Source organism: Anguilla anguilla, chromosome 1 (assembly GCF_013347855.1).
Source record: "Anguilla anguilla isolate fAngAng1 chromosome 1, fAngAng1.pri, whole genome shotgun sequence".
Lineage (NCBI taxonomy): Eukaryota > Metazoa > Chordata > Actinopteri > Anguilliformes > Anguillidae > Anguilla > Anguilla anguilla.
Genome location: NC_049201.1, coordinates 70,252,877 through 70,264,649, shown reverse-complemented (window position 1 = coordinate 70,264,649; position 11,773 = coordinate 70,252,877). Strand labels below are relative to the sequence as shown.

Genomic DNA, 11,773 nt, shown 5'->3' with positions numbered 1-11,773 from the left:
CTGTGCCATGAATGTTCCATTAAGCGAAAGCCCTCCCTTTTAAACCTGCTCGTTCATTATTAGCTGCACTGGGACTGTTATGTCAGTGGTGCCTGTCTCAGAGTCACTGGTCTTGCTGATGTGTACAGGAGCCTGACTTCGCTCTGGTTGGGGGGGGGGGGGTGCGGCAGATTTGGGTGGAGTGAGGAGGGACTTACGATAGGCCTTTCTGTTCCACAGGTTCCTATAGCAACAAGAAGCGAGAGCAGGTGAATGAGAGCAGATTAGGATTCAGATGATGTCACATAACAGGATGACACGATGTCGCAAAGACAAGAGGCCCCTCCCACCCTCACCTTCTTCTCGGTTTTCAGCCCCTCCAGTTTGACCATGGGCTGCGAGGCGGGGGATTGGCTGGTCAGCCAGGAGGCCACCTTGCTCTTGCCGGTCTCCTCAGGCATGGGGGGCGGCTTGGTGTCCTCCGGCCCCCTGGCCGACCCACTCAGCCCATCCTTACTGTCCTGGCTCCCTTTGGGGAGGGGGGGGGGGGGGAGAGGAACAGGCTATCAAAACCGAAGCCACACCCGCACGTCACACGCAGCGCTGAACAGCCGCACGCGCTCGGGCCGTACTGCCTCACCCTCCTTCAGCCCCTTGGCCTGCCTGCGGGTGGTGTAGCTCCGCCACACGGAGCTCGAGCTGTAGTACGTGTCCTTCACGAAGTTGTCGTCCGAGCTGTCGTCGTCCTCCTCGTCGTTGGACTCTTCGTCGTCCTCGTCGTCGTCCTCTCCCTCTCCGGAGGAGCCCCTACCTGGGAGGGACAGAAGAAAGGTCAGGCGCGAACCGGGGTCCCGCTACGGCGGGCGCGAACCTGACCGGACGCACAATGGGCAAGGAACTGATCTTGACCTAAAGGTTGCAGGTTCGATTCCCGGGTAGGACTCTGCCGTTGCACCCTTGAGCAAGGCACTAAACCTGCACCGCTACAGTATATGTCCAGCCGTGTAAACGTATGCAGTGTAAGCGCTACGTAAAAAGTTGTGCAAGCCGCTCTGGCAAGAGCGCCTGCTAAATGCCCGTAGTGTGATGTGACGGGACGGGGGCGAGGGGCGGAGGGGAGGACTGGGACTGGCCTCGGCCGCCCGTGCCGCTGTTGGTGTCCTCCTCGGCCTTGCGGACGCTCCGGCTCAGGGCGGACACGGCGGCGCTCTTCACGCGGCTCATGTCCACGCCGCTGCCGTCGCTGTCGGAGCAGTGCGCCTCGCTCTCGTAGCCCTCCTTGAAGTTCTCCACGCTCTCGATGTGGTCCAGGTTGGCAAAGTACTCGTCGCCCATCTCCAGGCCCTCCTTGTCCGCAAAGTCGTCGGTCAAGATTTTACCTGAACGGGAGAGAGAGGGAGGGAGAGAGACGGAGGGAAGGAGGGAGGGAGAGTAGTGAGATAAAGAGATCCAACATACTGACAGGGACACCGACCAATGAAGAAATGGAGACCACCATCCTGAGAGGAAGGAATGGTGGCCATGAGAAACGGTCCTTAAGTTTAGTCCACAGTCAGACCACGAAGTTGCTAAGGCAACAACTACTGAAACATTCCCTGTGCTTCCATGGACAGCAATGGAGCGCCTTGCCCTCTACATGGCTGCTGTGACCAGCCTCCCTCTCCCTCTCTCTCACCGGCATAGATGCAGACAAAGGAGCCTTTGGCCACGTCGTCCAGGCAGCGGATGCCCCAGCCCTTGTTCTGGGTCTTGAAGAGCTGCAGGCGCACCTGCAAACCGTGCTGCACCAGCCTGTTAATGCACATCTGGGGGTTACAGCGACACCGCTTGTTACATTCATATATCCTGGAGAGGGAGAGAGGGGGGAAGAGAGGGAGAGGGGGGGGGGACAAAGAGAGAGGGAGGGAGAGAGTCATTTTACCACTGGAGAAATGGGGTGACAAACGAGACGTCACAGGAACAAGGCACAGACAGACAGACAGACAGACAGACAGACTGAGAGACAGACGCTCACCCGGTTGGCAGGCACTCCTCCAGTCTCTTCTGAGTGTAGCCAGCGTTGGGGTTGATCTGAGCCCCCGGGGTGCAGGCAGTGGCCTGAAGGGTCAGCTGGTGACAGGAGCACTTAGACCTGCGATGGGAAGCCACACTAATGTAGAAACAGTGTGTTTTTAACCCCACCCCTTCTTCTTTTTTATTTTTGCTCAAGGGCTGCAGGAGTTGAGGAAAGGCCCTGTCCTCTAATACACTGGCACCTGACTCACACAGTTACAAGCAGAGACACACATACACACCTGTACGCGTGTACACACACACACACACACACACACACAGTCATACAGACATACACACACATGCACGCGCATACACACAGAGACACACACAGACACAGACAGACACAGAGACACACAGAGACACACACACACACACAGACACACAGACACACAGACACACAGAGGATAACCGGCGCACTGACTTGTCCCTGCAGCCGTCGGTGCAGTCGCAGCCCACCAGGAAGTCGGGGCTGGTGTTGATGTAGACCCCGTCGGCCGGGATGCGCTCCTTGCTGTAGGCCACGTTGGGCGGGGGCGTCATGTCGATCTCGTTGACGCAGGACAGGGGGATGTCCTCGCGCCCGTCCGTGATGTCCCGGATGAAGTAGAAGGGCTTCTGGGGCTGGAAGCGCCGGTCCACCAGCACGTAGGGGTCCAGGCAGAACATCTCCAGGAAGATGAAGTCGCAGTGCGTCTGGAACAGGTAGCGCTGGATCTCGCCCATGCTCCGCAGGCACAGCCCACACGGGGACTTGTAGATCACGTGGAAGGACATCTGCAGGGGAGGAGAGGGGACCGGCACGGCGTCAGAGGGAGCAGACACGCCTCCTCACAAACCCAAGTTACACTAAACAAGCGGCACGTTAACCTCAGGGGTGATACAACCTGTGGTATGACCCTACTCTAAGAGAGGAGCTCCACCAACTGCAGAGTGCATTACCAACAGCCAACCGAACAACGGCGATAGTGGTTGGTGGATACTTTCTACCTATATACCTAGGATTCCAGATGGAATTACCAGGAAGTGGTCAGAAAATATCCGCTAATTTTGTTTTCTGGTTTTTAGGGTTTTCAGCTCTGAGGCCGTATGACCGCCCCCCGGGCAGAGGCGCGGGGCGCGGTCGCACCGCAGCGGGACCCCTGACCTTGCGGTTGATGCGGCGGCGGCCGGTCATGCGGCGGAACTCGTAGAGCAGGGGCGCGAGCAGCGGGTTGCGGCCGCGGTACTGGTCCAGCCGGGCCGGCCGGATGCGGTTCAGGCAGGCGGGGGAGCAGGTGTGGGTCAGGTAGAACAGCCGCTCGTTGGGCGCCTGGTAGGAGGGCTCGTGGGGGATTCGGTCCGAGGGGAACGGCTGCTGTGGCACGATGGAGACCAGGGACTGCGGGCCGGGCTGTGGGGGCAGGCCCGGCAGGGGCCCCGACTGCAGGACAAAGATCCTTCAGAGGGACAGAGAGAGAGAGAGAGAGAAGGAGGGAGGGGGGCAGGGAAGGGGAGAGTGACAGAGAGAGGGAGAGAGAGAGGAGGGATGGGGAAGGGGGGTGAAGGACAGATAGAGGGAGAAAGGGACAGAGAGGAGGGAGGGGACAGGGAAGGGGGGAGAAGGACAGACAGATGGGAAGAAGGATAGAGAAAGGAGGAAAAGGAGAGGGAACAAAGAGAATGACTGCAAATGAGAACTGGGCTCCCAATTCACATCTACTGTTGCTACCTGCAACAGCCTTTGGAGCAGAAAGTGATGAAAATAATCAGTTTTTTTTCAAAACCATTGTAAAAGGTCCAGTTGATCAGCTTTCCATTGTAATTTTAAAATAATAATACATAGTAGTAACAGTAGTAACAGACTCCTATCAGCGCCCTGCTCACTTCCTGTTTCATCCCCTTCATGATTCCTGTCAGAGCTCTGCTCACTTCCTGTTTCATCCCCTCCATGATCCCCATCAGAGCTCTGCTCACTTCCTGTCTCATCCCCTCCATGTACCCTATCAGAGCTCTGCTCACTTCCTGTCTCATCCCCTTCATGACTCCTATCAGAGCTCTGCTCACTTCCTGTCTCATCCCCTGCATGTCCCAGGCCACCCTTCGTCTCACACTGCCCTGCTCACCTGGAGGGGTTGCTGGGGACGATGGCGGCGGAGGTGGGGTGGGGCTGCGGGGGCTTGGGGGCACTCGGCAGGGCTTCACTGGGGGCTCCGGGACGAGGAGGAACGTAAGGGGGCACAAACGGGGACGTGCTCTTTTTGGCTACTTGCTGTTTGGACCGAGCCAAGCTGTCAGGGCTCCTTAACGGGGGAGAGGGAGAGAAGAAACAAAATAAGATCAAGAAGGTTCTGACAGCAGTTACAGGGGAGTGGGCATTTAGATACAGATCATTCAATACGTCCTCCTCTTCCAGCGGTAAGACAAACGTCACGCAGTGGTGCAGAAGCCTCACTAAGCATGCTGGGATACGGCCAGCCCTCAGTACTCACTCTGTGCGGGTGGGCTGCGCGGGGACGTGAGCCACCGGGGGGCGCACTATCGGGGACGTGACCTGGGGCTTGTTGGCTCCAGCGTTGCTGTTCTCGTTAGTGTACTGGACCACGGGCCCTTTGGTCCGTACCGCTCCTGGAACACAGAGCACAGACTGAGCCCTGCAGGGTGCACCTGGTGTGATGCAATCGCTCACGTCACTAAGTAAAGGGGGCGGGGCAGAGTCCACAGTCAGCCAGTCGAGGAGACACAAACTCACAGGCGCATGGAAGGAAATGGACAAATGAGCGCGCAGGTGCTCATGCGCAGTCGCGCAGACGGGTGGACGGGCGGGCATTACCCATGTTGGGGCGCGTCCTCTGCTGGCCGGGCAGCTTCTTGTCCAGGTTGGCGGAGTTCATCTTCAGGTTGAACATGGGCTCCAGGCGCGTCGAGCCGCGGTAGATCCACTCGCTGCGCTTATCGTCCTGAAAACGGCACCGGCACAGACGCCCCGTTAGGTCACCCTCGAACCCCAACACCCCAACGACGAATGAAGAGCGCTCGGGACGCGCTGGGGAAGGACTGACCAGGAAGAGGATCTTGACCAGGCTGCCGTCCACCTCCTCCACGCGGCTCTTCCACCAGGTGCCCTCCCACTCGGTCTTAATGAGCTGGCCGGCCTTCAGCAGCACCATGGGCCTGTTGGGGTAGGCCGTGATGTACTCCTCAATGAAGTCCCTGCAGGACGCGTCCTCGATGTCCTCCCACGTCTTCTTCACTGCACACAGACAGAGGGGGAGAGAAAGAGGAGGGCACTTCAATTTTACTACACTTTTTTTTATTTTCTATTTCGTATGACCAGGGGTGGCACACCCTGTTCCTGGAGATCTACTGTAGACCTCCTGTAGGCTTTCATTTCAACCCTAATTTGGCACACCCAATGCTCATAATTAGTAGCTCAATGAGATCTATAGCTGTTGAATGAGGTGTGGTGTTGTTAGGGTTAGAGTGAAAACCTACAGGACGGTCCATCTCCAGGAACAGGGGTGGGCAGCCCTGATATGACACTACTCTATACCTCACTGTCATTGGTTTTATTTCTACTGATACTTAATGTGAAAGCAGGAGGGGTTGGGCTTATATTTGCTTTTGGGAAATGTTCTGAATAAGTCCTGTCATGCTTATTCTTCTGCCTAGTTGGCTGTGCAGATGTTAGACCAGGATAGTGTTCATTGTTCTCGGCTAGAAATAGCTGTACAAAATAAGTAATTGTACCTTACTGAACCCGTGTTCAGCAGTTGTCTACGATCATGAAAATGCACTTTTTGTACGTCGCTTTGGATAAAAGCGTCTGCCAAATGAATGTAATGTAATGTAATGCAATTAAAGTCTGACTAAATCCTTGCATCCAATGCTTATTCAGCATGAGAAATCCATCCAGACAGTCCAGTGAAAGAGGAAGAGGACAGGAAAGAGGCGGGACAGGGCGGGGTCTTACAGGGTCTGCAGACAGGGTAGAGCTCTGGCAGGCTGACGTAGGAGGCGTAACCGTCATCGAAAAAGATCAGGAACCTGTGAACACATTCAGTAACAGTCACGGTCTCTTTAATGCCCAATATCCTGGTCCCACCCAATGATTATACACAGAGTGAATACAAATTTGTTTTAAAAAATGTGTGTGTGTGTGTGTGTGTGTGCGTGCTTGTGAGTGTGTGCATGTTTGTGTGTGTGAATGTGTGTGGTTGTCTCTAAATATAAATGTGTTTCCTCCTTCCCACCACTATGGCCTCCCTTCCCCTGCAGTCTCTCTCCCTCTCTCCCTCTCCCTCTCCCTCTCCCTCTCTCTTTCTCTCTCTCTCTCTCACCTCATGCGGTTCTTGCTGTTGGGCATCTCGGCCACGATTCCGGCGTACAGCCAGACCTGGTTGCCGTCCTTGTACTTGGCGACCACGCGCGCCCCCACGTACAGGCGCTCCAGGGTGGGGTGGTAGTCGAAGGCCACGTGGTTCCCCGACAGCAGGCTCTTCCCCTTGTTCTCAAACTTCACCTTGTACTTGAAGCCAGAGCCTAGAGCCCAGCAAACAGAGGAAGAGACAGAAGACAAGAACGTAGACTGGTGAGAATCCATTAAGGGGCACCTCTTCAAATGTAAAGAAAGCCGTTTACAAAAAACTGTTTGTTCCGTGTTTTTTAAGTGATGTTTAAATATCTGAATGACTAAATTCTAAGTCAGTGTTCTAGAACTCCATTGCTTTCAATTAACAGTGGTGACTGTTACATCAGCATTAGAATGCACAGTTCAGAACATTCCAATCACATATTCGTGATCTTATACCTTACAGTCCCCCAGACCAGCCCAATTCTCTTGACTAGCCTTGACTGCCCAGCCCAGATGGAGCACCGTGACTCTTACCGACGGGGGTGATGGCTATGAGAGTGCCGCGGTGCCAGGTCTTGGTCCTCTTCTTGCCCAGGATGCTCATGTCCAGATGGAGGGCGTCCTCCTTGAGGGCAGGGTTGGGCTGGGTGGGGGTGTTGCGCGGAGCCTGCGACACAAACACGGCTGGCATGGACAGCGACTGACCGCTCGATTCTGCAAGAGATGAGCGGGAAGGGAACCAAAGGGAGGAAAGGGCACATGATTCACTCTTCATTTAGGAGGGTATTTAGAGAACACTCAAATGGCAGATGTATCCGCTTAGGCCACTCGGAGTGGGTGCTGGGAGCAGGCACTAGGAGAGTGGGCACTGGAAGAGAGGGAATTGGGAGTGGGCACTGGAGGAGAGAGCACTGGGGAAAGGGGCACTGGGAGTGGGCACTGGAAGAGAGGGCACAGGGAGACCCACATCCCAGCAGGAGAGGAACAGCGGCTCACCTCTGCGCACGATGGGAGGAGGGGGTGGCTTGGTGGGGGTGACATTCGGGGTCGTCCTGTTCACTGCCTGAGCGAGTTTCTGCACCTGCTGCGAGGACCTCTGGAGAGCTGCTGACGCCTCGCTGAACTGGAGGAAAAAGTGAGAGAGAGTGAGTGAGTGAGTGAGAGAGAGACACTCCAACAAATCACAACTCAGACAAATCACTCATTTCATAAAATTTGGTTAATTGGTCGATTGAGTAACTACGGGGGCAATTACTTTTTCACTTGGGGATACGGGTGTTTGAATACTTTTTTCATTAAATAAATGAAAAAATTTTTTTAATGTGTTTTCTGTTTACTCAATTTCCCTTTGTCTAATATTGCATTTTGCCTAAAGATGTGAAATCATTGAATGTGAGAAATATGCAATAGAGGAAATCAGGAAAGGGGCAAGTACTTCTTCTCGGCACGGCATGTGTGTGTGTGTCTGTGTGCAATTTTACAGCTGGCATATTTAGTCCTTACTGCAGGATCCTTGACTGGAGTCGTGACCTTCTTTGGGGGAACCACTGTAAGAAAACGCAAAGCAAGCTTAAAAGGTTTATAGAACAAGGCTATACAAACCAGAAATTCTAAATCGGACTAAAATAAAAGCATTATGCGAACCTAAGCATCATACCAGCACTTACAATGAACAATACTTAGCAATCAAAGCATTTAACAAACTAGACAAACAGAGCACAGGCAAAAACCATCTTTAAAGACAAATGGAACAGAAGAGGGTTGAGGCAGCGCAACATATGCTTACCGCATCCTACAGCGATGACGTCATCGTCGTCGTCGTCGTCGTCGATCTCGATGATTTCAGAAGACTGCGCGCCTTGAACCCCGCCCTCATCCTCTGAGCTGCTGTCCTTGTACACCAGCCCCATTTTACTATACACGTCTTTCACCAGGCTCTCGCACTCCACAACGGACCTGGAACACAACGCGCAGCGAAGCCAATTACACACAAGCGGTTCTTTGCACATCTTCACATCCGTTCTTATTTACTGGCAGACTTTATGCAAAGTACGCAAAGTAGAACTTTTCACCTTTCAGGTGTAACATGTTGTGAGCACCTCACCAAGCAACAGAACTGCAGAGAATAATAAACAGGCTTCTAAGTTTGAGGTCGGAACAATATTAAGGAAAGAGCTTCAGGGCCACATCGCCTCATCCCTTGCATTTGAAGGATGGCACTGGATGGGACACAGAACAACTGTGACGAGAGGCAGTCACCAGACCCCCAATTTTTACAACAGCAGGGACGTCTAACTCTTTGTACACATCTTGCACATAAGATGACCATGCATGCGCACATGCACACACACACACACACGTGCGTACGCACGCACATACACGTGCACACACACACTTACTCGGAGGCATTGCTGAAGAGAAGCTCCACAGTGGCGACCTCCTTCTCCCTCTGCTCCACCCAGCCCTGCAGCTCGGCCAGCTGAGCCTTCCTCTGCCTCACCACCTCACTGCGCTCCACCTCCTCCTGGATCCAGCGGCGCAGCTCCTCCAGGGACACGCCCAGCTCCTCCTCCAGACCGTCCTCGATGCCCTCCATCCCTGAGAGAGCAGGGCATTGGGGGGGGGGGGGGGGAGAGGGGTGAACATGTACAACGAAGCATTCCAAACTGAGAGAAAAATTACAAACAGGTGATTTCTGTTTTGTACCTAGTACATCGTGCAATTTCACATGACTGGTTCAGTGACATAATGAGTTTGCATGTCGGTACTCTGAAGTAGGAAAGAAAACGTTAAAATAATACGCTTATAGTGAACTGCATATACAAATAAACACCAACTCGTTTAGAAATAGCTAGGACATTGCCGCCGGTTTGGTGTAGTTGCGCTCGATTATCTATATACCCGTTTGCAGACAGGACAGCTAGATTTAGATGCGACTAGGAAATCTGACTCCACATAGACCATGGATTAAATTATTCAGCTTTTTGATATGACGGGTGTGCGCTACTGAATAGTTCTGACCCGAGTCTCGCACCTACCTGACAACCCAGCGGCTGATGGTCAATGTAGTCTTATTAAAGTACGATTGATACACAGACTAGCTGCACGATGCAACACACATCCACAATATAGACAAAGCTTGTGTTTACGAGGTTCCTCAGCTCAGATATATTAATACATGTAATGCAGAATATGCCGTTGATATAGACAAACGCAAGTAATGTCTGTCTCGTTAGGAATGGCGACAGACATATATATATATAAAACTACAAGCACCGTGAGCAACATCGAGAGTAAAGAGGACATCGGCGCGTGTGAACGATGCGACAACGCCAGCAGGCTACGCGTGAATTCGAATGTTCACTCCTGTTTATATATTTTATTATTTTATTTTACCTATCGGTCACAGACCCAGCATATCCATTTCCCTTTGTGTGTAAAAGATCACATTAAGAGCTTGTAAGGGATAAAACGATTTTACACGTTTAAATTACCTCCAACTTGCAACCCCCAAACAATGCCGACATCTTAGCTAAGTGGCTAGCAAAAAGCAAGCTAGTCTTAAACTTACCTTTAATTTTCCGACCTCTCTGTTACTTCCGGTCCCTGTTTTATAGATATTGAACCGTTTCCAGTACAAACATTGAAAATCTGCATATATGTGTTTGTATGGTTACCATTTAGTGGTCATTAAAGTACAAGAACTAATGTTTTCAACTCAATGTACCACAACCCCCATCCCAACCAGTTCTGTCAGCGGGTTCAATGGCCATGCCCACTGAACCCGCCCACTGACCAATCGGCATTCGAGGCTTCGTTGAGTGAAAGCTTGAAAGACAATCATCTCCTGCGGAATAGAAGGAGAAAACAAGTCCCGCCTATTATAATTATTTCTGGCCCGTACTTGGTAGAATATTTCGATTGACTGTAGTCTCAGGCAATCAGCGCACCTCTACGCATTCAGGCGGGAATTACAGGATAAGACCTAGTCAAGTCCCTCAATATTAAAGACTATTAGTTGTTAAAATGTATTTTTATGCAATGTATGTAAAAAATCACTTGAGTGGGAGTATATACTAAATGTAATATATAATGCAATACTTTTTCATTTTAATTTATAGATTATTTAACATCTATTGTAGGTCATCATGACGATCTTGGTATCGTGTTGCTTAACTTAAAAGTTGCTTTACGTAATACAAACCCTGCTCTTGGGGAAGTGCTGATCTCGTTGCCGACGGTGCGTGAGAGTACGGCTTAAACACACTATTGCAAGAAATGTATAACTTTGTGCAGAGGATAACGTATGGTTTGTTATCATGTGGTGTGTAGTGAATAACTTAGGGTAGCCTATGCACCTCACTGGTGTACATTTCATGTGCAATTAGTAATGGGCACTCGACCAGCCCACCATACCTCCCCGCTGAGTTCCCTTCAATCGTGTTGTCGAATAATAGCCTAATTTAGTTCTACACAGAGACTTAAATCAAGGTTGAGAAGCTTTTATACATGATATCATGGAGACAAATATGGTGTCTCTGCAGTCCTCTGAAAATCGACAGTTTATTCAGCAAGTTTTATACCTCCAAGACTGACAGAGAAAATTACAGTTCTTGCAAAGAGGTAAGAAACAATAATAGTTCTTTCTCTACGGGAACTAATGAAACATGGGAGGTTACATATTTGGCAACATGCCCCATGTCTGTATGTTGAGTGGCCAGGAAACCACGACAAAGCACTTAACAAATAAATACACTCTAAATAAGTTATCTTTGTAATTTCCCACAAGAAACAAGCCAGAATGTTAATTTGTGATTTTTCATAGTGCCTCATTCCTATGTCTCATTCCCAATCTCAACTCTCCTCCTGTCCTGTAGGGGTCAGTTACTTGGCTGCCATACACTGATCATTTATACCACAGAAGAGGTCTCCAGCAGCACAGAGGCCCTTTGGTCACAGTATTTGTTCAGTTTTGAAATGTCTGCAGTCACATCTGGCACAAGTCCTGTAGTTTTTCCCCTTCTGTTGAGAGTTTTCACAGCTGCGCTCTGGATAGTGTCTTCGTCCCAGTATGTTCTAACAGTAGATTCTCACACCCCTGCCTTAAATGTAGAACCAGAACCAGATGAGATTGGGGTGGGAAGGTTTCCTCGACTTCCATGTCTTCCAGTCTGTTCTCAGCTCTTGCTGAGGTGGACACTGTGCTTCAAGGGACCGACAGTTTTACCCTCAGCTGTTGATCTGCTCCTCTTGGTACGTGGTGGTGGCGCTGTACGGGTCTATGACCATCTGCACACATCTCACCATGGAGACAATCAGGAAGAAGCAGAGAAGGAAGAAGAAGAAGAGGGCAAATCCCAAATCTACATCCACCTCCAGCTTGAAGGGAGCAGAAATGGGCTGGTCCAT

At 51.4% G+C, this 11,773-nt stretch overlaps 2 protein-coding genes across 2 annotated transcripts in view; both read right to left on the bottom strand.

Moving 5' to 3' along the window:
- setdb1b (SET domain bifurcated histone lysine methyltransferase 1b) overlaps positions 1 to 10,136 on the bottom strand; it is a 13,105-nt gene extending 2,969 nt beyond the window's left edge. The window contains exons 1-20 of the mRNA XM_035413996.1: positions 9,936 to 10,136; positions 8,764 to 8,962; positions 8,151 to 8,320; positions 7,868 to 7,911; positions 7,361 to 7,487; positions 6,899 to 7,078; positions 6,351 to 6,552; positions 5,984 to 6,057; positions 5,073 to 5,263; positions 4,844 to 4,970; positions 4,503 to 4,638; positions 4,137 to 4,313; positions 3,179 to 3,470; positions 2,456 to 2,808; positions 1,994 to 2,110; positions 1,655 to 1,824; positions 1,113 to 1,358; positions 620 to 790; positions 336 to 508; positions 198 to 223 (exon numbers count right to left, since the gene is read on the bottom strand). Coding sequence (XP_035269887.1) covers positions 198 to 223; positions 336 to 508; positions 620 to 790; positions 1,113 to 1,358; positions 1,655 to 1,824; positions 1,994 to 2,110; positions 2,456 to 2,808; positions 3,179 to 3,470; positions 4,137 to 4,313; positions 4,503 to 4,638; positions 4,844 to 4,970; positions 5,073 to 5,263; positions 5,984 to 6,057; positions 6,351 to 6,552; positions 6,899 to 7,078; positions 7,361 to 7,487; positions 7,868 to 7,911; positions 8,151 to 8,320; positions 8,764 to 8,960 — 3,173 coding nt within the window. The 5' untranslated portion in view covers positions 8,961 to 8,962; positions 9,936 to 10,136. The remainder of the gene's footprint in view (positions 1 to 197; positions 224 to 335; positions 509 to 619; positions 791 to 1,112; positions 1,359 to 1,654; positions 1,825 to 1,993; positions 2,111 to 2,455; positions 2,809 to 3,178; positions 3,471 to 4,136; positions 4,314 to 4,502; positions 4,639 to 4,843; positions 4,971 to 5,072; positions 5,264 to 5,983; positions 6,058 to 6,350; positions 6,553 to 6,898; positions 7,079 to 7,360; positions 7,488 to 7,867; positions 7,912 to 8,150; positions 8,321 to 8,763; positions 8,963 to 9,935) is intronic.
- Positions 10,137 to 11,593: 1,457 nt separating this feature from the next.
- On the bottom strand, positions 11,594 to 11,773 carry LOC118229903 (cortexin domain-containing 1-like). The gene has a single exon (XM_035422452.1). It carries the CDS (start codon positions 11,771 to 11,773, stop codon positions 11,594 to 11,596), a length of 180 nt encoding a protein of 59 aa, XP_035278343.1.